The following is a 26,595-nucleotide window of genomic DNA, read 5'->3' as shown; positions in this document are numbered from 1 at the left end:
ATTCCATCTGAACTAGTGTGGTGCTGAGGTGTCACCCATTGCATGGCTGCACTCTGGTCGTAATCTGGGTTATCCTGAGGTGGATTGTCATATAGTGGGTGCGGCAACGCGATGTATCAGCGCATGCTCCCAACCTATCTCCTCATTCTCTTCACTTTAGCTCAGCCCCACCAAAAATGCTACACTTCATCACTTTCGACAGCAAATAAAATGATGAGTGTGCTGTTGTAGAACTCTAGTACAGCTGCTATGTCCACCATACAGCATGTCACGGTGCCAGAATCCATATTGAGATCGCTGTGCACCTCAGATGGACTTTGCCTCAACAGACTCATGAATTCATCATTGTGATGTTATTGCTGTCGCCACAAGTCCTATCAAAAGCTTAAGAAAATGCTCAACAAAATAATGGAGAATGAAAACTGGAGAGTACAGGGCTGCTTTAAACTACCTGCTTAATAGATACAAGATGGATTGTTTTTTGATAACGGCTGTAGAGGAATCTGATCCAAAACACACAGGCTCTTGAGTTCTAGCTGCAGTGAGACCTGAAGACAAGTATTTACAGTTGCAAACAAAACAGGATGATCTGTCAGTTTGACTGAAGTGAGAGCACACACAACTTTCTGCATACTCTGGCCGGTAGCACATGTGTGTCCATTGTCCAGGTTTATAAATAATAACCATAAATGAGACGTCTAACACTGTATTCAAGCACTATCATGTATATCTCTAATGTGGCTAGATAACAACCAGCAAAAAACCATCAACATGAAAAACCATCAGTGCATAATCAATATATAGACTCGTAGACCAATGTCAGAACCCTAGATTATAAATAACAATGTCAAGTCGGTCCACCAGACAAACATTTTGCATATAATGACTTTTAAAAACATGCAAAATTTATAGCCAACTGTGCATTATTTGCTTATGAACGTTAGTTGGGCAGCAGCGTTGCAGGCTACACTTCCATACTCCACGCCTTCAGGAGAGTTTAGATATTTGTGTCTTCGTTTAGTTTTTTACACATTATTATTTTATGAGTTTAAATGAATTCAGTGAGATATGCAGTTTCCAGTTTACACTGACTGGGTACCCCTGAGGCCACCACTGCAGTTGAGAAGTAAAGAAGCACAATCTTTAGATTCGAGCCTGTGTCAACTTTTTAAAACTATTTTTATTACCATGAAAATGCAAATAAAATACTGACATTGTTGTTCTTCCTGTCATTAGCAGTTTCCTTCTATTTCAACAAGATCTCATCCAGGCAGCCCTGGACCACGGGGCCATCCTGGAGTGCACTGCATCACATCGGGCCAGTCTGGAGTAGCCAGTTCTCCTGGCACAAGCCTTTTAGAATGGGAAAAGAAAAGCCGAGAACCTGAAGGAAGGTCTACAGCCATGGAGTCCAGGACAGCAGCACTGACCTTGGTACCCAGTACTTACTTTTCTGTACTTAAAATCAATTAGCTTTGCAGCTTTAAGGCAAAATAATAAAATAATTGCTAAAGTAGCATCAGTGTGCTCTAGGACACGGCAGCAGCTAATATGGTAAATCCATTTTGGAGAGCGTTTCAAGCAGCTTGACTTAAGTGTGGATGTGCATCCTCATCTCTCTTTTACTGTTCAGTATTTCTGTTGTTGTGGAGTCCCTTGGTAACCTCTCATGTGGTGCATTTGGGCTGCACACCCCCTACAAAACGAATGGGCATCTGCGTGCAAAGATTCTGCCATGTCTGCTACAGAACAGTGTATATCTACTAATTATTTCTGATGGAAGAATATTTAAGAAGGAAAAAAAATCTTCAGGGAGTGGAGGGATAGCTATCTTAAAGAAATGTACCCAAAAAAGATTTTTTTTTTTAATGTTACATACCCTGGTTTGTAGTGATTGCCGAGAAAAACATTTAATCTCATAATTTCATGCAGAAACAGCTATGTTTATGCTGTAATGGTAGCAGGTGGGGTGACGCCAGCAAACAATATCAAAATGTCTATGAAAAATCCTCCTGTTACTTGTGTTGCATAATTCACATCAAGTCATCCAGTCATATGCTTAAAAACATGCAATATGCATGCACTTCTTTGCTAAAATATTTTTAAATCTATTCCCACCACCTGGGGTCGTGGTTTTGAAATAAAGACCTGCCACTGCCCAAATACATTGGTCAAGAGTCCTATCTTCATTTCAAAAGTGCGACCCTATGTGAAGGGGTTTCTAGGTTATCACAACTTTCACTGCCTGCTTCCATTAAAGCATAAACTTTGTTAGCTCTGTTTGGCATGAAAAAGCGAGATACATTTTTTTCCCCTTGCCATTGTTACAAACCACCTGGAGTATGTAAAATGAAAAAAATATACACATCAATTATGGGTGTAGGTTTCCTTTAATGTAATGTTTAATATCCCCATGAAGCTGACCTTGGCCCCCGGTTTCGAGTGGTCTGATGTGCTGACACATTTTTAATTTTGCACTCTTTGAAGTCAGATGAGAATCCCAATATGTAACAGCAGGTATGTAAACATGGAAATGAGCTGCTAATTTATTATTTTCTCCTGTACATCTGAATTCTGCCAATTTCTTTTGTATGTATGTATGTATGTATGTGTATATATATAAATAATATATACACTCTGTAACAAAAATGTAGCACCGCATTATAAACACATGAAGTCTCAATACTGTATTCCTTACAATGTCTGGAGTACACAAAGCCCGAACTGCCGGTGGTTGCTAAGAGTAACTGACATGGTAACCATCCACTGTGGTCAGCAGTAAGTCGGCCATTAGACGAGCACCTTTCAGAGCGCAGCGGCCAGCTCCATTTGCATCTCAAAACCCCTCTACCTTCCTGCTCCTGTGACCTACTGAGGGTGTCAGCGCTCCAGTGACTGGGCATTAAAAATGAGGATGAAAAGCATCATTATGATGACATCAAGAAGAAGCTCATTTAAAGATGATGACATCAGGACAGTCATGCGACACTAGAGCAGCGTATCCACCACGAGTTCTTTGCACAAACAAAGATGTGAGTGACTGGAGGGCGTGTTAAGCAAAACCAAACCAAGGAGACAAACAAGACGCCGCCTCCTTCACCACTATGTCTGTTTTTTTGAACTACACACACGGGACAGAATTAAGACTCTACATCAACTCAAAGCCGCTCTGATAGTCACAAATTGCATCTGCAACCACCCAAGTCAAAGTTGACTCAAATCAGTAATCTTTATTTTATATAATGCCTTTTACAGCAAGGCATTTGAGTGAGTATAATACAAAAAGGCAACTCAGGCTGAGGCAGGTGCTGACTTCCCCCATCACCATCATCTCCAAAAACCAAACAGCTTTGCTCACTTTTAAAAGTTAATACAATACGCCACAACCGCCACTCAATACAAAGAGCAAGCATCAAATGATTCCGAGCGACAGTATCGGTGGGGTGTCACTGAGGTAATGTGAATGTCTGGAATGATTCCTCCGTATGCAACCTTAAGAAGATGCACGTCTCTAATGGGCTCGCCCACCCTGCTTGTGCTGCTGTTGTAGAGAACGTTAACTTAATGGCGGCCCACCCTTATCAATTCAGAGATGAGGCTTAAATAAAAAGACCCAAGTTGTTTTCACAGCAGAAACACTTGCGTCATGTTTTCTTAATCGGGGGGGGGGGGGGTTTAGGAAGCTCTGCGTACTGACACAGGCCATTAGAACGTTCTAGAATTTCTGTAGCGACCACGCCCCTAAATGGGACTGTTCCAGCAGGACCTTGCACCCTGGACTAAATGATTTGCTTTTGACTTCCTTATCAACAGAAAACATGTGCCGGAGATAAGCCCCCAACCAAATCAGTTTGTGTGCTGGACTCGTGTTTTTCAGCTTTCTGGAAGCTTTGGTGCCCTGGGGTGATGGACACGGAGGAGCCAACAAACACTTCGTTGATGTGGTTCCCACGAGTTGCTTCTCTTGCTTAGCTCGGCTCAGCCGGCAGGTATTATGAAGCCAGTGCCACTGGTGTGGACCTGATATGGCCAGAGTGACACAAAGAGGCACAATCTACAGCCTCGGCAGAGCCAGCCAGTGTTTAGAAAGCAAAAGGGGAGAAGAACAAAAGCAAAAAAAAAAAAAAAACGTGCAGACCTCCAAAACTGGTGCTCCGTCTGGAAAAATGAGGCACCAGCAGAACAATAGAGGCACTCCGTAGGGCTGCCACACCCTGAGGACAGAGAAGTTAACAGCATGCAGAGGGCAATTCACTTGGTATGAACAACAGGCTGAGAGGCTCGTCTTGTCGGCAAAAATAAGCTGAAATGGCTGTGCACGAGTAACCTTGGGGGTCTCCTCCCCTGCTGCAGCACGAGTGTTTTCATCTCCCAGATAACAACAATGGGTGTGTCCCTGATGTACGAGTCTCCTTTATGGCACCTGCCTTTGGCTCACTGCAGATGAGCGAGCAGCAAAAAATAACATCATAATAATACTACAGTCAGAGAGTTTAAGAATATGAGAATAAAATAAAAATACAAACAAGGCTGAACGATTGTCACTGCACAGATGGCAACAGAGCGTGCCGCACAGTAGCAAAAAAACAGATGAGGATGAATGGACAGTTCACATTCTCTGTTGTCCAATGCAGCAGAAATTTTAAAAAATGCAACAATGGGGGAGAGTAGTAAAGCATTTGAAAGAACAATGCAAATGATGAGAAGCCAAAACAACAGCAAAAATATTCACGAGAGCAGGCGAACGGCACGAGAAGGCCCACAGGTACACACACTCTCTCTCTCGCTCTTTCTTTCTCTCCCACTTAGAATCACTTCCATATACAATGAAAAATACATGCAACACCAGTATACCCTGACATTTCCAGTTGCTCCAGAAGCACTCCATCTTTGCAGAGTCTGCGCTGGCCTGCATCTTAGGGGCACAAAAGGATTCACGGCGCTCCTTCAGTGGCACTGAATTCTCATTTAGGCATCTCAAAGCATGAATGGCCGAGGAGGGGTGGGAGGGGGTCTTGATCAGTGGGAGGGGACGTCAGCCCTGTCTGCTTTGCACGGCGTGCAGATTGATGCTGTGCGCAGGACCCTCGAGAGCAGGAGGATGAGAGAGAGGGAGTGTGCCTGCGCCTGCGTGTCTGGGAGGGAGGAGAAAGCAGACTGATCACAAAGGCTGCGGTCGCCACTGCAGCACGTCAGCTGGCCCACCGAGATGTGTTTCTTTTGAACAAGGAAGCAATAGCAAGGGTGGGAAAACCTTAAAGATAGGCAGGCAGGGTCTTCTACTGAAGCGAATGCGCTGTATATTCTAAAAATATCATTATGCCACACATGTACTGTGCTTGAGCGATTCGTCACACATTGTTCTGCCTGTATCAAGATGCTGAACATCTACCGTGTTGGCAATTTTAAAATGGCAAATGTCATTAAATGCATTTAATGCCCAGCCTTGGGGGTACAATGCCATCAAGGCAGCCTCTGGACTTGACACCTGGGATTGCCAAATTGTGGCGACTCAATCAGAGGTTAACACTTGCAGTGGATTCGGAAAGTATTCAGACCCCTTCATTTTCTGCATGTTTTATTGTGTTGTAGATTTAACTTTAAATAGATGAATTGGCCATTTTTGTCCATCAATCTACACTCAATAACCAGTAATGACAAAGTGAAAACATTTTTTCAGAAAGGTCTGCAAATGTATTAAAAATCGAAATCCCTCATTCACATATGTTTTTAGACCCTTTCCTGTGTGGCACACCAGATTGTTGTCGGGCGCATCCCGTTTGCTTTAATCCTCCTTGAGAAGTGGCTAGAACTTTACTGGAGCCCACTTTTAGCAAACTGAATTGATTGGACATCATTTAGAAAGACGCCTCAATTTTAAATTGAAGGATTTTGGAACCACCAGGACTCTTCTTAGAGTTGGCTGTCCGGTCAAATAATAACACAGAAAGAACAGCCTTGGTTAGGAAGCAGACCAAGAACCAAATGACCACTCTAACAGAGCATCAGAAGTTCTCTGCTGAGGTGGGAGGACTTGTCATAAGGATATGAGTGCTATCAGGTGTTGTCACTGATTAGGAATCCGGTTGGAACAAAAACCTGCAGCCACAGGGGGTCCCCAGGACCGAGTTTGGGAAACACTGATCTAGTCTGATGAGACAAAAATGTAACTTTGGTTAATGTAATATCTGTGAAGCTAAGCACTGCTTAATACCATCTTGGTAGATAAGCATGGTAATGGCGGCATCATTCTGTGGGTGTGCTTCTTAGTAGCAGTGAGCAGGAGACTGGTCAGAATTGAGAGAAGGATGAAGGCAGCCTAATGCAGAGAGGTCTTTGAAGAAAACCTGCTCCTGGGCGTATGCAATCTCAAACTGGGGTGATGGTTCACAATAGTGCCTAAAGCTTCTAGACAAGACAACTCTGGAGTAGCTTCAGGACCAGGCGGTGATGGTCCTTGAGTGGCGCAGCCAAAGCAAAGACTTAAACGGCATAGAACATCTGTGTAGAGACCTGAAGGTGTCAGTTTACAGACGCTTCCTATACGATCTAATGAGGCTTGAGAGGATCTGCTAGGAAGAATGAGGTAAATTGCTCAAATCCTGGAATGCAAAGCTTGTAGAAACTTACCCATGAAGACTCAAAGCTGGACTTGCTCCCAAAGAGGTTCTACAAAGTATCGAATTATACTTATAAGAATGACAGATTTCAGTTTTTGATTTTTTTTAATAACTTTTCAAACCTTTCTAAAAACATGTTTTCACTTTGCAATTATGAGTTATTCAAGCTTAGACTGATGGGGAAAAAACGACAGACTTATTCACTTAAAATAAAGTTTACAATACAATAAAAGGGACAGAAAATGAAAAGCCGTAGCCAATGGGTAGGGCTCTCTGACACTGTCTTAAACTGGTTTGTCTTATTTAACAGGTAAAAAAAATTCTTTGAGATCTTCATACTGTATATAGTGTACCACAAGGAGCTATTCTGGGCCCGCTTATTTCCCTCCCCGCCCCCCCCCCAAGTTTCTTTGGTCACATTGGCTCAGATTATTTTAAAGCACAAGCTGCACTGCCAGACATGTAGCTTTACCTATCTGTAGCACCTGATGACCCTGGCGCTCTGCGCTGTCTGAGCCATTGTCTGTCACGTATTTCTGAATGGATAAGTAATAATTTCTTCAAGCTAAATAAGAAACTGTAGAAATAAAGAGGGTATTACAAATATATTAAATCCCCTTGCATTAAAAATCAGGGTGGAAGTAAAGAATTTAGGTGTAACCTTGGACTATGACAAAAACATTAAATCACATATTTAACCAGATTACCAAGACTGCATTTTTCCATTTATGGATTATTACAAAAGTTAGACCTCTTATAACATTGCAAAATGCTGAGAAATTAATTCATGCTTTTGTTTTTAGTCTAATAGATCACTGTAATAATGCACGTCTAACTGGACTACCTACGAAAAGGCATCCGTCGACTGCAATTAGTGCAGAATGCAACAGCCAGAATCTTAACTAGAAGAATAAAATCTGAGCACATCTCGCCAGTCTTGGCATCATCACATTGGTTACCTGTGTCATTTAGAATTGACTTTAAAATACTACTAATAGTAGATAAAGCTTTAAATAAGCTTGCTCCTTCCTATAATTTGGAGAACATGTCCCCCTACTTTCTAAGTCATAACCATAGATCTTCTAATGGTGGTCTGCTTCTAATTCCAAGAGACTAGCATAAAAGGTTTGGGGAAGGCAGCCTTTTGCTGTTATACACCAACAATCTGGAGTACTTAGCCTGGTGTATCCTTATTGGTTAACACCGGGGATCATTTCAAAAAACTCTTACAAACCCACTTTTTAATTTGACTTTTTTGTAGCCTCATTTTGAATTCTGCCCTTAATAAACTAAATATGCATATAATCATCCTATTCTTCAATGAATCTGTAATCCTTATTAATCTTTACTTTTCTCTGTTTTCTTTTCCAGTTCTTCTGTGGTGGTGTTCTGCACCACCACCACCTGATCAAAGTCCTGTGCAGCCACCTGGGCTGTCTGAATGAATGCCATGAGACCACTGCGTCTGTCCACACTGACCACCTGAGCTTATCACTGGACTCGCATTTAGGGGCTTAAAAATTCCATCCTATGTTTAAGGACTCTACTTCTCTTAATTATATATCTGTCCCAGGTTAAGAGTGCATTACTTATTTTTTATTATATTATTTACTTATTTATATATTCATTCATTATTATCATCAATTTTTGTATGTTGTTTCCTTGCTTATAACCATTTCCATGACATCTTGTTAAGCACTTTGAGCTTCAGCCTTTGTATAAAAATTGTGCTATAGAAATAATGTTCTTGTAGTTATTGAAGGGGTCTGAATACTTCCTTAATCCACTGTAACTGTTATGATGAATTTTCACTTACATATATTAATTTTACTTAATGCTGCCATTATTAATGTGCCAGTGTATTGATTGTCTGGGCCTACTTATTCCACTTAAGGGTTACAAAGCAGGGAACAACCCTGTATGGGATACCAGTGGATCCCAGGGCTCACTCAACTCATGCCAGGCTAATTTATAATCACTAGTTCATCTAACGTTCACATTCTTGTCACTGAGAAAAGCCTCGCAGAAACTGAGAGAATTTTCACGTGAAGTGTCCACAATTGGTGCTGATGCCAGGCCTCTGGAGATGAACCCGCACTGCAATACCACATCTCCATCCATTTTCCAACCCGCTGAATCCGAACACAGGGTCACGGGGGTCTGCTGGAGCCAATCCCAGCCATCACAGGGCACAAGGCAGGAACCAATCCCAGGCAGGGTGCCAACCCACCGCAGGACACACACAAACACACCCACACACCAAGCACACACTAGGGCCAATTTAGAATCGCCAATCCACCTAATCTGCATGTCTTTGGACTGTGGGAGGAAACCGGAGCGCCCGGAGGAAACCCACGCAGACATGGGGAGAACATGCAAACTCCACGCAGGAAGGACCAGGGAAGCGAACCCAGGTCTCCCAACTGCGAGGCAGCAGCGCTACCCACTGCGCCACCGTGCTGCCCCCACATCTCTCCTTGTCTATTTTTATTTTTTTTCTTTTCTGTAAGCACACTTTCTATTGCCATGCTAGGTCCACACTTTGTGCCCAGTGCTATGGGGATAGGCCCCAGGTCCCAGTAACCCTGAACTGAATAAATGTAATATCAAACACTGAAGCATGAATAACCTTCTGTCACACACATGGGCATGGGAGGCAGCTAAAGGGCTTGAATGAGGGTAATTCCGAGCCAGACCGAAATGTGGCAGAATGTACTGACTCTTTTTCTCGCTTTTCTGCAGACCATTTATGAGAAATTCCACCTGGCCCTGTTAATGTAATTTCTGGGCTTCAGCCTATAGATTGAAGACCCTTCCGGTCCTGGCCCCTTTGACTTAACTTCCTATATTGCCCTTTAAAAGCCACCACCTTTCCCCTGTCCCCTCAGCTCTGTTTTGGACTCCGATTTGTGCACATCAGTGCTATCACATTTCAATTTTGCAGCCAGGAAATACTGTATATGGGTGGCTGCCCCAAATCTTGTTATGGAGTTTGGACACTTCATAATAAGAAATCCAGAGTGTGGTGCACATTTACAAATGCTCTTAAGATAAAACAAGAATCCATTCAATATGCACAGTTCATGGATAATGATATTTTAAATACACTCTTAAGCTCCTATTAATGAGAACATATGAAGAATGCAAAGGACATTCAACTATGCATTTTGACTCCTTTACTGTAATTGCATGGCAGCAGCTTTGACCACAGAAGTTTAAGCTCTGAACTCTACCCAGCATGTCCATAAAGCAGAATCATAAACCAAAAGGCAGTATGGGCAGAGTGACATGGGACCAGAATCAGTTACTTCATGGGTACTTTAATGTTGAGGCCTCACTGCCTGCCGTCCTCAACGTCATGCCACAGATGTCTTTATTCAGAGTTAAAATTGTAGGGACTGGGAAGAGACACAAATGTTCCAACACAATGAATCAGCAAGATATATTTTTAGTAAGAGGACCAGGAGAGGAGATTTAGACATAGCCTTGTTAACTTTGTTAATTGAGATTGCTACACCTTAGCTTTTAAACCAAGGGAATAATAAAAAAAAGTTTTTATCCAACTTCAGCTAGTGTGAAAGTGTGCACCACTGACCTTTATCGATTACATCACATGCTGCACAGCTCTGGGGAATTCTGGGAAACATTGTTATGGAAATGTATGAAAGTGGAAGAGCCCACAAGAAAAAAAAAAATGGCATTGCTAATTGAAACTATCTTGGGGGGATGTCTTAAATCATGAAATAAATATCAGATTTGTATTCTTTGGATATTAAAACTCTAGAATAGATATATAAAAGGGCACAAACACTTTAGGGAAGCATTTAAAAAATTAAAGAATAACATCAAAAATAACCTCAAGCTTCACACACAGAGCATTCAGGTAGGCAGTTGAATCCCCGAGCTGTGATGTAGCATCAGTAATCACTGTGCCAGGCCCTTTCCGACACTTTTTTCGACAACAAGTATATAATAAATACTGTAGCAATCCTAGCAATTTAATGTTTGGTCAGCCCCACTACTGACATGCTGATAGACGATGATCCGAGTGTCAGCACACGCCAGTGCCCCACTTATTCATGTTCTGATTCCGCTTAGTCTAATACAGGGTCGCAGGAAGCCACAGCCTGTCTATCCTGACACATGGCAGGATCACCACACAGAGCCACCAGTTACCCTAACACACATGCATATGATGTTGGAGGAAAGACGGAGAAACTGGAGAAAATCCCCCAAAAGCTCGGGAAACGTCACAACTGCATACAGGCAGGGACTGAGCGGGGATTCAAAAGTGGCTGCTGTGAGACAGCAGTGAGGCTCGGTAAAATTCAGAGTTCCACTGTGGTCTGTGTATTCAATAAGCTTGGAACCTCTATGAATAACCTGCTTATGAAATACTATTTTATATACAATATGTTTTATTTCTACTTATTAAGTACCAGTCCTGCTTGTTGTTTCCATGATTATTCTTCATCAGCCAGTGAAAAGAGTATTTCTTGAGCTCTCCCATGGGAAATGCCAATAAGGTGCTTTGTTCCCAGGGATTTCCAAGCATGGAGTGATGGACCTCCAACTTTCTGTAGCAAAATAATAACAAAGTCACAGAAAGTGTTGGCACACCACACCAGTGACAGAGCCCAGGTATGATGAAGCACCACAACTGCTGACCTGCTCAACCCTGAGACTTTTGACATGACTGGTTGTTACTTTGTCCCTGTTGTGGTTTCAAGGCAGTATTCTAACAGAATAGGACCTTTTTACAGTGCATTTCCCAGCACTCCCTGATGGATACAGGCCATGAAAGGGCAGCATTACTTGCTTGCAACCACATAATCCTCGCCAATAACCATCCTTTACAACAATGGGGCTGTCATAATTACACACTTATGATGCTTGTAATTGTGTATGCTGACCAAGTAAGTGTACCCTGTGACTGGTTGGGTGCCCCTTCCCCAGTGGATTCCTTTACAACCCTGAACTGGATTAGTGGGGTAGGAAATTGATTAAATTGTGTATTTAAATGTATAGCAGTAAGGAAAAGGTGTTTTGCTGCATGTCCATATTGGCCACACTAAAACAATCTTCACAAAGAGACTGATGTCAGAAAGGGGCTGCCCAAATAACTGAAGGAAAGTGTAAGACGAGAATGAAGAAAATGACACTGCTAATAATCCGGTGAGTTATACTAGAAAGGTTCATTTGGCTGAATAATCGAGATGGGTCCAGCTGCAGACCTCCATAGTGCCGCAATTTAGTAGGTCTGCTGGACAGCCAATTGGATTGCAGGTTTTTGTCACTTGGTTTACGTGACTTGAGTCAGATACCCTACACCAACCCAATAACCACAATTAACCAGGTGTTGTCACTGATGCTTAATATACAGTGACAACCTCCTCAATGGAGTGGAGCTCTGGAGCTCTGCAGCTTGAGTCTATTGGAATAATCCGAGAATAAAGTATTAAGATAACCAAACAATAGCAGCATGGGCACACGTGCAGGAGCGAAAATTGGCTTCCTAGTACTGTTCCTCAATATGTAGAGAAAAAAAATGACAAAGATGGGAAAGGGCCCTGAATTAAAATTGTATTGAAATCCTTCTTTGGACAGTCACACTTGGACAAGACAGTGAGGTGGTGTAAGCTAATTAGGGGGCCTGCATACTGGTATTGGAGGTGGAGGGGGGGGGGTTTGGGGGGTTGTCATAATTGGGGTATGACAGTCACGAGCCGTTGATGGCAATTGTCTTTTCTCCACTGGGGTATGTGAATCCAGCTACATCTAAAACAAGGTAGCATGATTAGAGAAGTGGGGTTGTCTCTCGTGTTGTGTAACAGTCTAAATTTGTGTGGATACTATGTTTTACTGTTGTTTTTGTTCATTCTGAGAGACAATTTTTCTTATGTTATTTCTGTTGGTTTTCTTTTCAATTGGCTAATTATGTACGGTTTCTAAGTTTGCGTATGTTCTTTGTGGGTGGTTCCCCAAGAGGCGGGGCCACCCTAAAGTCACAGCTGTTGGGACCTCCTCCTGGGTTTTGATTCAGCTGTCAAGGATGTCATTTTTGGTTGGAGTTTGTGAGTATTTCTGTTTCTATACTGGATTTCTGGTTGTTTTTTGATCTTAAGGATGTTGATTCAGGACTGTCTACTGGGACTTTGTTTACTGTCAATTGCCCTTTTAGGCATATTGTGTGAATTTCCCCTTGGGATTAATAAAGTATCTATCTATCTATCTATTTCTCTGTTTTTTCTCTTTGGAGCATTTTGCTTATCATTTTCCATTTTGTTAATAAGAATCATTTGATGCCTTTTTGTTTACAACCTGAGGTTTATGATCACCCTCCTACTTGTGGGGCTTTTGGATAGATTTTTGGGATTAAGCCCCATTAGGGTGAGACCCTTTTAAGGTGGGCAAACAGGCCTGGCCTGGCCAATAAAGCCTTTAGTGAAGCCTTCTGGAGGCCTAACACCCCTTATTCGCCATGTTGGTGTCTTCAAACCAAAACATCTTGGAACAGTATTTCTTTGATATTGTTTTTTAAATTCCTGTAGGTGGTGTTCCAAATGGATGACTACCAGACAGAAGAACTCTCATCCTGGAACAGGTGACTGGTGTGTGATCTGGGAAATGAGAGAACAGTTGTGGAGTGGAGGTTTCCAGCTTGTGACCACTGATCTATGGCAGAACAGGAGCTTTGGAGCCAGTCAGAAGAAGTCAGATGGTATTGCATTTTCTGTTTCAGTTGTCTGGGGGGATTATGAACTTTCTTACAAGTATGTCTTTTGAAGGGGACTTTTTAAAAGTATTTTTTCTTTATACTTAAAAGCACACACTTCATTTATTATTGTCAGAAAGCACATGCTTTAACAAAGAACAGTGTGTGATTTGCACCTCTAACAACTGTGGTCTGAGTGACTCATTCACTCACTGGGGGGCTCAGCCATGAACTACAAGATGCCCGGGAGTCTGATATGTGCTGAGCCATAAAAAGTTTCTTGCTTTGTATGTCCTGTTAATGTCCTAGAACTACTGTGTAAATGCAGATTTCTGTGAGAACGCATTTTGAGGGGATCTACACCTTTTGCAGGGTGTGTAAGGGGCTTATGTGTTTCTTTGGGACTTTAGATAATATAAAACAGAAGTTAAGACACTTTCATGGCATTTTTGAAAGTTTATAGCAAACCTGCAGCCCTGATAGAGCTCACCTGGAAACTTGACTTCACAGGCGGGGGGCCATGTGGCTCTTGCACCCCTAAGCAATCTTTACCGCAGCTTCATAGCATTAATAATGCATCTTTGTCCCAGCATTTAGTGAATGTGGATTTTGTGTTTGGCTGCCTTCATGTGAAACTGATAATGGTGACGAGTCCAGAGCACATGTGTGTAAGTCATGCTGCTGTACAACTGGTGGTCACTACAGGAGGCAAGCTGTCATGTCAGAGTTGTAAATGCTTTAAATGACTGGTACTAAAACAGTGCTGGAAGTGAAATAATCTCTCTATTATAATAAAAAAAAAATATTGTGACGTGATCTTTGGAAGAGAGACAGAGTCACGTCATACTTACAACCTTTGGAAGCAAGTCCCGTCATACACATGCAGAACAGGTTAGAGATAATGGAAATATGAAAATTCGAAAGTCTCAAAAAATGAGAGTAAAGATCACAGCACAAACAAATGGAAAATATTACTCAGTGTAATAATGGAACAGCGAAAAGAGATCGAATAGTGTTTGAGGATGTCTGGGGGAGAAGAGAGACAAGGCAGTGAGACAAAAGGACTGCTTTCAAACATTTGTAGTGCTGCACGAAATGCAGATCACACGGCACGGCAGCAGCAGCAGCAAGCCAGCAGCTGATTGAGCAAAGAGGAGGTAAAAAACAACTGTTATTTGTATCGTTTAAGAGGGGTTTCGGAGGAGTGTTCAGCCCCACTGTTCACAATTGAGCATAGCGCTGGGGGGGGGTTATTGGTGAGCAAAGAGAGCAGGTGGTGAAGCCCCCTAGTATTACAAAAAATTGAGTGGCCTTCTTTGTGACAATGCAAAAGGCATTCATCCCCTAATAACAGAAATCTCACAATGACGTGCAGTTCACCACATCAGCCAATGGTGGGCTCTTTTCAAATAATGACATGGGCCGTTTTATTTAGAGGATTAATTGTTCCAACTTAACAGCATCAAATGATAAAGTAAATTTGATACGCAATGTTTATGTTTTGTACAATATTTTGGTTTTTGAAATTGCAGTTTAAACATTGTAACATGGACCCCAATGAAGACAAAAGATCCATTCTTTGTTGAAGTGGTCTTTCCGATTCTGACTATTTGGCCCTGATTTTAAGAAGTTTTACTAGAAGATCGAGACGAAAAGCTCTAGAGCCAAGGAGTTCAAATTAGGGCCACCTAGTCACCGTGCAGCATGGTGGCTTCCCAGCAGGGGCCTGACACAGAATAACCGGGAAGATGGGAGCAGTAAGACTGAGCTCATAGAGCCGATGACTCAGACGTTGGATTACAGGCCTTGTACACATGCAGGAGGCTGCGGCTTTAAAATGTATGTCACAAATAATGCCTGGCAGACTCATTCATCCTAATGTTGAAAAGTGTCCCGCTCCTGTCGTGTTCTTTAAAATTAATCCTTCACTATCAATTTTTAAAGAAGGTGGGAAGATGTGTTTTATCCATTTCATTGCTACATTAAAATCGATGTAAGGCTAACATTTCAACCTTAGGACAAATAAGGTACTTCCCATCTACCCATGTACGTTTCAATCCTTTGCTTTCATACAGGGTAGGTTACAAGCAAAAGTGGTGTGGCACTCAAAATCACAGTCAGGATTGCTTTAGTGACATACTGGGGCCTGCAGCACAAAGCAGACAAATCGCATTGAGTCATGACAAAGTCATCAGGCCCCCGAGAGCTTCTCTTTGCTCTTCTGTATTGATTCAAATTTTCCTGAACTGCCTGATTAAGCAAATTGATGATTTCATCTCCCTATGGGCTAAACTTTGCCTACCATGAAGCAAATGTGACTGCTGGGTGTGGGGAGAAACGTCCAGAACCTTCTAAGACTTGGCAGTGTAACATACCTTTCATGAACAAGAAAAGTGTGGTGGTCCCTGCATAGTGGGTAGCGGTTTGGGCCATGGGATCATGGTGGTGAGGTATAACGCATTTGAGTTTTATATAAAACAAGTAAAGCCTTTGTCAGCTTCAAGATAGCCGTGGTAATAGAAGTGTGTATGAAACAGAATTCAAAAGAAGGAACTCTGGGGCAGCAGCACTAGCTAAGCTGGCCACCATACTGCCCTAGCAAATACTACATTACACTGACCCCAGACTGAATGCCTGCCCATTAAGGGCTGCACTCAGGCAGATGCCAACATTCAGTTTGGTTTTGCCATTCAACCTAATGCCATCACTTGGGATGGTAGCACAAAACTGGTATCCGTTGTCATAAATCAACATAAATCTGGGGGCCACACAGGAGTGCGCTCCAGGTGTAAACGGAGCAAAGACTCAAGTATTGTAAGGTCATCGTGCTACCTGACTCATGAAAACTCATGGAAATACGTGTGTCTTTCCAGTACCCAAAACCAAAGGCTCCTCACTTTTATGGAGGTGAACCAGTTTTGTCAGGGACACCCATGGAATACGGTACTAGCAGCTGGGCCTCCAGTATCACTTGACTGTTTGGTCTTAAAGCAAACATGATGACCGATGATAAAACGAATGGCATGATCTCAGATTAGAAGTCATCTTATAAAGGGCACAGCTGTCGGGTTAAGATGATGTCACATTACGAGACTTCTAGTCAGTCAGTATCAAATGTTTGCCAGCTGAAGTTGCTGATCTTCTTGCCGGATTGTGTCAATTTATGCAAATGAAAATCACTAGGCATGTCACATTTAGCAATGGCATGCTAACTTTCCACCACAGTTGTGGCATAAGGTCTGAACAGAAGAGCAACGGCCGCATTGTACTCCACAGACTGGCCAACACTGGCTGGTACTGGTAATGAGACCCCTGCTAAAGTGTGCACATCAGTGGGCCACAATAATATCTAAAAAGCAAAGACTCAAAAGACTAATAACAAGAGATTCTGAAGGCCACGGACAGAACAATCCTACCAGACATCCCAATATAGAGCTCCAGCACACCACACTGTACAGAATGGCTACAGCTTACAAGTGATGATGGTTTATGTTCAGAATGTAACCTATGGTACGGTAAGTAGGAGCTCTAGTGTTGACCACTGCCCATTTTCTGATATCTGATGCTAGAATGTAGTGAGCCCATTACCTGAATTTCAAATTCAATCCTATCTTTGACAAGTGTGGCTTCATGTTTAAATGATACAAGAAATGAAATGAAGAGAAATTGCTGAACGTGCTGATGTGGGCGCTGCTGACCAGTCCACTTGATTTTAAGGCCCTTATGGGAAACCAAAGAGAGGCCTCATTTTAACTCACCTAATGGCAACTTTGCTATTTAACTGTGTGTTTAGCAGATTTTTAATAAGATGCAACATTAATAATTCATTTGCAGCCAGTTAAGGGCTTTCCATTATTAGTCTTGAACTGCAAAAACTGCAAAATAAGTAAAAGGATTTAAAGTTTGTTGCAAAATTCATTAACTTGTTTTCTGAACTTATTCCATTACAGGATGTTAGAAAGTCAGAGTCCGTCCAGCACTGTTGGCACAAGGCAGAGCGGCCACCGTCACATCAATTAAATTTAGATCTGTACGTATGTGTGTTTATATTAGGTTATGTACTGCAGTGAGTAGTTAAGCAAAATGATCCCTTTTATATGCAAGCTTTCAAGGCAACTCGGGACCCTTCTTCAGGCAAGATACTGCATAAATGGTTATTATATAGTGCCTATAAAAAGTGTTGGGCCTTAAGAAGGTTTCACATTTTATTGTTTTTAATATGGCTTTTATGACACTAATCAACAGAAAAAAACCCTTAAGCTTCAAGTGAAAATGGATCTCTGCAGAGTGGTCTAAATTAATTATAAATACAAATTACAAAATAATTGAACGTGTTCATTAATGTGACACCCTTTAAATTATCACTGGAGCAGCTCATTGGTTTTAGAAGTCCCAGAATTTGTTCAATGGAGATCACCTGTCTGGGGTTTCAGTTGCTTATAGTCTAAACGCACTTTATCTGGAGGATCCAACTTGTCAGTATAGTGAGCTAACCGACACAATGAAGACATTCCAAGCAGCTCCATGAAAAGGTGACTGAAAAGCACAAGTCGAGGCTGGAGACAAGAAAATCTCCAAGTCACTGAATATCAGGTGGAGTCCAGTTAATTCAATCATGAAGAAATGGAACAGGTGTGGCACAGCTGGAAATCTGCCTAAAGCAGGCCGTTCATAAAAAGTGAGCGATCTTGTAAGAAGAACACTAGTCAAGGAGGCCATTAAAAGGCCTACGAGAAAGCGGATGAAATTGGAGAGAGACTGCAGACAACAATTGCGCCCAGGTGCTTCACCAGTCATAGCTTTATGGGAGAGTGGCAGGTGGAAAGCCAGTAGCTAGAGTTTGCCAGAATGCATATGGAAGACTCTGAAGTCAGCATTAAGAGGGTTTTGTGGTCTGATAAGACTAAACTTGAGCTTGTTGGCCATCATAGTAAATGCCAGGTTTGGGGGTAAAATTAATGCAGCAAACTCCTATAGGAAAACTTGATGCAGTTTGCCAAGACGCCTGAGCTTTGGGAGAAGATTTGTTTTCCAGGAGGACAACAGCCTCAAGAATAAAGCCAAAGCTACCCAGGAATGACAACTAATGTCCTGGAGTGGCAGAGTCAGAGTCCAAATCTCAATCCAAGTGAGAATTTGAGGCTGGTTTTGTTCACTCGTGATCTCCATGCAGTCTCAAAGAGTTTGAGCAGAAAAAGAAGGGAGAAAAATGGCCTGAATGGAGTCCAGACCTACAAAGCTGACAGAAACAGACCAAGGCTGCCAAAGGAGCATCTACTAAATACTGACTAGAAGGTGATGAAAGCCTATACAATGAATGATTTGGTGTGTTATATGTATAAATAATTTAAAACACTGATCTGTTTTCATTTTTACATTAAAGAGTCTTTTTCTGCTGATCAGTGTCCAAAGAGCCAAATGAAATCCACTGCGATGCAATGCTGTACAACAATAAAATGTGAAAATGTCCAAGGTGGTGAATACTTTGTCTAGGCATCGTCTATTATAATGGATGTTGGCATCCACTGAGACTACACTTTAACCTGCCTATTGTAGGAACAGAATGTCACCATCATGACCACCAAACCTTTTATTAGAGTGGAGAGCACAAAATAAAGCTAGCAGAGTGAATTTGTAAATTTAGAAACAACTGGATGTTGTATACGAATTTAGTAAATCAACAAGATGCAAGCATTACAGCAGTCTGGATGTGCTGGGGAATTTCAAGATAACATTAAAAGTATTCCACTTGCCCACCACCGCATGCGATGCACTTTAATTCCAAAAGGCTACTTTGATAGGCAGCCATGCTCTTGTCTGGTGGTCTCGCCAGTGTGACGGTTTAGATAAAAAACAAACATAACAGTAGAAAATATCAGACAAAAATGGACCTTCCAGCACAGCAAAGCTAATTATTTTATATGTACTCATCATGTCCAAACAAGATCAAGGTGAGGCGTGAGGACCCCCGCCTTGCTGTCCCATACAGTCCTATTTGGTACTCACTAAATATGTTGTAACAACTGAGTGAAAGTCGCTCTTGGTGGGTATCCATCTGTCGTGCCATGGCCTTGCTGTAGGGCTCACCTGAAGCTGATCCAACTGTAACTTTAAAGTATCTCCTTCAGGATATTTTTAGTGTCCCCCCTTTGTCTCTGTTGCTTAGGGTGAAATAGCTTAGTGTTACACATCTTAATACCCCAATATTGGCAAAATGGCAATACCCCCTTATAGCTTGTAATCGACGTGGCTGTGCTGCTCTATAAAGTGACTTCCCTTTCAAAGATTTTGTATCTATTCTACACGCCGATGCTGTCTGACTGTTAATAATGATATGTCCGTCCACTTGGACTCCCTTGTCCTTTTCATACATTGTGTAACAAACTTTTACTTCCTGTCTGTAACACTTTATATTCATTTTCATTTTAATTATATACAGCATCTTCGGAAAGTATTCAGACCCCTTCACTTCTTACACATTTTGCTGTGTTGCATCTTTATACTAAAATCATTGAAATTCATTTTCTCCAACATCAAACAACATTCAATACCCCAGAATGACAAAGTGAAAACAAGAATTTTTGAAAATTTCTTCAAAATAAAAAACGGAAATATCACATTGTTACAAGTATTCAGAACCTTTGCTAGGAGGTTTGTCTCATGTGTGTCCCACTCTTGATCATCGTTGAGAAGTTTCAACATCTTGTCTGAAGTCCACTGTGGTCATTTCAATGAACTGGACATAATTAGGAAAGGCAGACACCTGTCTGTAGAAGGTCCCAAACTAAGCCATGAGGTCGGAACAACTGCCACACGGCTTAGAGTTGTGATTGTGTCGAGATGGACTGACTGAAAAGGTAGTCAGAAAATTTGATGAGCAATGACCAGGAGAAAAGGACATAGTCAGTAACAGATAGCAGAAGAAGTCAGAAGGAAAAGCCACTCTGCAGAGCCAAATCGCTAACCAAAAATCAAAGTCAGAAGTAGAGAGCTAGTTTTCTATTGCAGGGAGTCACAAAAAAAACAAGAATCGCAAAACTGCGATTTAAATCAACTCATTTAAGCTGAGAATACATGTGGTGACCATTATCCGGTCTCGCCAATGACATCACCTGTCGCACACTCCCACTGCATTATGAGAAAGATTGCCACAGCAATGAGCACACAACTAGCACTAAAATGGCAATGAAAATGGCAGTAAATAATAATTAGCTTTTCAGAGAAACCTCTGATCACAAAATAAGGAGCACCGCTGAATTTCTTTTGTCCAAAAACCTCTAACTAGAAGTCAAACTGAAATTTTTTCTTTGGCAAGAGACACAAAGAAAATTAATAAAATGGCACAGATCTGGGCAAGGCTGCACAAAATCCTGCAGTGTTGAAGGTTCCCCAAGAGCACAGCGGCCTCCATAATTCTTTGAAATTTGGAATAACCGCAACTCTTCCTAGAGTGTGGCCACCCAGCTAAATTTAGCGATTAGGAGAATAGGGCCATGATGAGAGAGTGGGCCAATAACGTAATGGTCACTCTGCCTGAGCTACAGAGAGGCTGTGTGGAGATGTCCAGAAGGACAACCACCATTGCAACACTCCACCGATCTGGACTTTATGACAGAGTAGACAGATAGAAGCTTCTCCTCCGTAAAAGACACCAAGAATTAGCGTCTTGTCTGGAAGAAACCAGGCACCAGTCATCATCTGCAATACCATTCCAACGGTGAAGGATGGCGGTGGCAACATCACGCTGTAGGGTTGTTTTTCAGTGGTGGGGATTGGGAGACAAATCAGGGTTGAGGGAAAGCTGAACGGAGCAAAGTAGAGAGATATCATTAATGAAATCCTGCGCCAGAGCACTCTGGACCTGAGACTGGCCTGAAGGTTCACCTTCAAACAGGACAAAGACCCTAAGCACAAAGCAAAGACAACACAGGAGTGGCTTAGGACAACTCTGTGCAAATATCCTTGATTGGCCGAGCCAGAGCCTGGACGTGAACCCAACCAAATATCTCTGGAGGAAAGTGAAAGTAGCTGTCCACCAATGGTCTCCATCCAACCTGACAGAGCTTGAGAGGATCTACAGAGAAGAACAGTAGAAAATCCACAAATCCAGGTGTGTGAAGCTCATCACATCGGACCTAAGAAGTCTCCAGGCTGTAATAGCTGCCAAAGGGGTGTCAACTAAGTACTGAGTAGAGGGCCTGAATACTTGTGTCAATGGGATATTTCAGATATTCATTTTAGAATTTTTTCTGCAAAGAATTTAAAAATAGTAGTTTTGCTTTTGTCATTCTGGGGAACTGCATGTTCTTTGATGGGGATAAAAAGAGTTGAAAGATTTTAGTGCAAGGCTGCAACATAATAAAATGTGTAAGAAGTGGTTTGAATACTTTTGGAAGGCGCTTTATTAGCTTCTTCTGAATTTACCACTGAAAAGGTTTGTTTACTGGAAAGAATTTTTTTTTATAAAAATAAAACGAAGAAAATGTTGCCAACTGGCTAAACCCAACCTATAATGTGAGGAGAAACGCAAAAGCATGTACTGTTATAAATCGCACAGTTCAGTTATTCTTTAATAACGCCACATTTCGTGCAAGTCTTAAGAGCAGCGAGGAGTTTTCTCCACATATCTTGATTTGGACTGCACTACCTCTGAAGACGAAGTATGCTGAAGCTTTTTAAAAACAGTAGGCATGTCATCAGGAGGTGCAAAACTTAAAATTGATAATATCTTAAAATCCAGATTAGCCTTTTCATTGTATTTTTAAGTGTCTACTAAATTAAATTATTGCACTTTTCTCACAGGAACCTTACAAGATGGAAAAAACAAGCCATTAGCTGTGCACGTTTTTCCTTGCATGTCTTTGTCGCTGCGTGCTTTTGTCACTTTGCCAGTCAGACTTTTTTAGGGTCACACCGTGAAGGATATGTATGTATAAAATGACAAATTTCCCCTTAGAGACAAATAAAGTTCTATCAATGTGGCAAATAAGTCAACAATCCTGAGGTTTAAAGTGCAATGTATTTTAATGCCTAATTGACGCTGCCTATCTATTGAATAAGCCAGAACTTTATAAGGACGAAGAGAAGGATAGCCATGTTAAAATGAACATCAGACAGAATGGCAGAATAACTGCTTCACGTGGAGCCTACTCGCTCCTGAGTATCTGGAGGTGTTCAGGGAATTAGACATTTTAATTAGAGGGTAGTTATCAAGCTACTTATAGAAATATAAGCGAAGTGTACATTATGGAGACAGCCTAACGAAAATGTTCAGAGTAGTTTGCAGTTTAAAAGTCAACGGCCTTTCTCAGAAATGTTGCTTTGAAAAGCATTGAAGCCGACTCTGGATATGAAAACAGTGACAAATGACATGAAGTGAAGGCAATCTGGTCCTTGTAGCCTTCCAAGTAATTTACAAGATGGTGGTTAACTAGCAATAGCAAATCATGTCATTAGATGAATGCATTAATGTCACACACACGCACCAAGTGACTTGGTTTATTTAATAAAAATATGGGAAGAAAGTGAGCAAATCCTAAAAGAATGAAAGCCTTATTTGGCACTCAGTTTAAAAGCAGAGCTGAAAGTGAAATGAAATAAAATGCACGAAACAGATAGATCATGAGTAAGTGGTGATAAACATCAAGGAGACAATGAGGAGATGTAAATAAGTAGCACACTTCAAAGTAGACGTGGGCTGCAGAATGACTGTCTGAGAACTCATCAAGCGCCTTTAAATAGTTTTGCGGTCTGCTATGGCCCAGTTTGTCAAAGGAAAGGGGCCTAATTTGCTAACCTGATGTCAGATATAGGAAAGTTAAACATGGCTGAGGCACCTGTAACCAAATACTGTAAGTGAAGTCAAAGCAGAAAACATAACAAGAAGTGTTCAGTCGAGATAAAACAGAAGAGAACAGACAGTCTCAGGTCTTGTAGATTTGAGAATGAGGCACAAAGGCTGAACTATAAGATGCTTGCCAAGCTGCCTGATGTCACAACCCGATCAGTACTCCAACCTTCCCAGCTACATTTGTCTTAAAAAAAAAATTGCAGTATTTTTATTGGAGGAAACATTACATGATGAAATTCAGAATACTATGAATATATAACAATGATTCCTGTTATTCTGCCCAAAAGTCAAGAGAAAATGTGAATGATTGGAACACATAGAGAAAAAAAGCAAGAAGAACAAAAAGCACAAGTTACCAAAGCCAAAAACTGCTAGACAAGAACAAAGTCAAAAAGGATGGCAGAGTCCAAAATCAGTAAGATAGGAAGTAAACCTAGAATGACCTTTTAACCTGAGGAGTAATGACTGACACAACCCCTGAAGCCACGCCCCCTGCCAGGCAACACCTTGCAATTTAGCACAGCTGAACAAAAAACAAAATGGCGGTGGGAAAATTAAAAATGAACATTAAAATGAAACATTGAGCCAAAAAACAAATGATTTCATCAGATTCCACAGTGTCGAAAACCTCTGTAATGATATGCAGCTCAATACTAGAGCCAGAAAATAACCCGTCAATAATTTACAAAAAGTCCCAGGATCCTGATACCTGTGAATTGGCAACACCGCATGGCTAATTGGCATACAAAATTAGCCATGCATTGGAGCTATGATCCAAAAGAAGCATTAAAGGAAGGAGAAAGAAATAAACGTTCCCTTCCTATTAATACAGTATTATTATTACTGTTTGCAAGCTGTTTTTATCTTCTTCATGAAAGAAAAAAAGTGCAAAGCATCTGCCCAGATATATGAGAAACAAAAAAAGACGTTCAAGCTGTACCCAGAACCGTGACTTCACGTGATGGAATGAGCCGCCCCTTTGTCGCACAGCTAATGTGTGCCCCAATACTGGAACTCCGAGAGCTCAAGGATATATATTGTAGATGCCACATGGGCTGGACATTTAAAATTCTTTTTTAGTAATATAAACGTAATTAATAAACCCAATTGGACTGCTATGCCATACCAACACAACTGCAACACATTAATTAAACAGCCCAGAACTGAAAGAAAAGTTCAATGTTCAGGTTACTAGATAGCTGACCACACACTTTCCTCACCTTTTAGCACAACATTGAAGAAGCATGTTAGCCAAAACACCCCACAGTACGTGGTGCTTTCAGCATTTCCAGTTGAAGTTCCTCATAGCGCTCCTTCCACTTTCTCAACATTTTTCCAAGTTGAGGTTAACATTTTTTCCACCCACACAGAGAACAGTCTGGGCAACATTATGTCTGCATTTTCAGGGCCATCAAATAGTTTGCAATAACGTCTTTGAAATCATCCAGAAACGATTCTCTGTGGACTCACCAAACTCCACCGCCACACTTTTGTAGATGCTGCCTTTTTCTTCCCTGCAGGTAGCTCTCAGTCAAATCTGGAGACCCTCCTGATAACAGCGCCAGGTAGAACTCTTTCTTCAGTTTGATTGTCTTCCCCCATCTTTGGTGTCCTTGGATGAGTCCCGTGCATTAAGAAGAGTGAGGGGCAGATGCAATGCCAGCTAAGTGAGAAGCAAGCGAGGGATGGATTCATGCATACTAGACTTGACAACAGAAGCGGTCTCTTAGTAAACTGTTTATTCCTAAACAGGCTGCAAGCAAGTACACTAAAACAAAGGTGTCAAAGTGGTCCTTCAAAGTGATGCCATAGGGGAATCATTTTTGGTCTTCATCCACATGACAGTTCTAGTAAGCATATTTATTTTGTTCTGTAACAGTAAATAACTATGGATAGATGATGACAGGTTTGTGAAATATTAATAATGTGGCTTCATGATTTTTAAAAGGACTCTTGCTGCCTACAATAACAAATGCCAAGTTTCAGTTTTCTTATTCTGTTTGGTAGCCTACTATACATTAAAGATTTCTGTTCTGTGTTAGGAACCTTTTCAAACCCCAAAGAACCAAATTCACTTGCAAAGGAGGCTTCCCAGAATGAAATGATTCTTTGTCAACTTCCTTCTATGAGGAACCACACAACCCATTAACCCTCATTGGCATCAAGCCAGAGTGTTTCTTGGACTTGGAACTTTACACAATTACGGTTAACCACAAGTCAGACTTGGGGTGATGTGAAAGGATCCGCTTTACATTTTTAAGCCCGAATAACTTATGGGACGGTATTCCGCTGCCATCTAGTGGATGAAATAATATCATGCTGCAAAAGTCATGAATATTTCTATGTGTTTTGCCACTGTATTCATGAATGGGACGGAGCCTCCAACTAAAAACACGATGGCAAATGAAAAGTCATAAAGGCAGTTTTGAATGAACTGAACTAGAGCTGTTTCATGAACTGAGTGATAGTGATGATTATGTAAATTGGTCATCAGCCCTGGACACGGTAAGTGAAATGGCTAAAAATGTGTTCATAAAACCAAGGGAAAAAAAGCAACTACTACATTTTTCTGCTGGCAGTCCTGCAGTTGCTTTATGGATCTATGGAGCACTAAAAAAAACAAAACCAGCACCAGCACTGGGACCACTAGCAGCAATTTTGTCAGCAGTGATGAAAGCTTTGTCAGACAGTTACAAAATGTAGACCATCCATGGTAGTTTCAGTACAAAAGACTGCCATTGTTATCTAGAAACACATTTGATGTATCATCCATGTTGACGGACAAGGGCTGAATACTCCAGTGCCCCCCAAAAATGTCACTGGAGTATTCAGAGTAAAGAATAATCTACTGCCTAAACTTTCTAAATCATCGGTTTAAATCTTTGCACAACCAAATGTTCCTCACGAGTCCTTCTTTCTAACATTTTTATGGCTGTGGCTCTGACAAGCTCCTTCAGAGTTACTCGGCGTAACCATCAGGCTTGTGCTTTACACTTCAGTACTGTTAGCCACTAGGGGGCCACACTTCCAGGTAGCAGTTAAGACTCTTGTTTGCTATATTTGCAGTTTCTGTTATTGATTTTGTGATGGAAGGTGACAGGTTTCATCAGCCTGGGGGTGGCATCAGCGATGCGTCACCAGCAGTATCAGCTGGCATTGCAATGTTCAAATGAGCAGCTGCAGGGCGGCCTATACAAAACATGATCTCCGACTAGTATGGTTAAGTAAGCTACAAGGAGCCATAAGAGTGAGATAAAGAGGAATAATCCATTGGGTCAGTGCGGTACTACATTAATATCAGCAGAAGTGGGATAAACAGAAGACCTACAGTCTGAATCAGCAATGTGCCGAAAACCCTGGAGACCCAAAAAGGATTTGCTGTGCTCCTCTGAGGACTTGAGGATGAGATC

General features: G+C 41.5%; 1 protein-coding gene across 5 annotated transcripts in view; it reads right to left on the bottom strand.

The window, feature by feature from the left end:
• rtn1a (reticulon 1a) overlaps positions 1–26,595 on the bottom strand; it is a 133,003-nt gene that overhangs the window by 14,008 nt on the left and 92,400 nt on the right. The window contains exon 1 of one of the 5 annotated variants that reach the window (XM_028821551.2): positions 4,861–5,151. The exons of 3 other annotated variants lie outside the window; for them this stretch is intronic. In XM_028821551.2, the coding sequence (XP_028677384.1) occupies positions 4,861–4,915 (55 nt within the window). In that variant the 5' untranslated portion in view covers positions 4,916–5,151. Of the gene's footprint in view, positions 1–4,854; positions 5,152–26,595 lie in introns of those variants that run through there. One more of the 5 variants, XM_028821550.2, reaches the window with a different exon arrangement.

This window comes from Erpetoichthys calabaricus, chromosome 16 (genome assembly GCF_900747795.2).
Source record: "Erpetoichthys calabaricus chromosome 16, fErpCal1.3, whole genome shotgun sequence".
NCBI lineage: Eukaryota > Metazoa > Chordata > Cladistia > Polypteriformes > Polypteridae > Erpetoichthys > Erpetoichthys calabaricus.
Note: the sequence above shows the minus strand (reverse complement) of the source record. Positions and strands in the feature narration are given on the sequence as shown.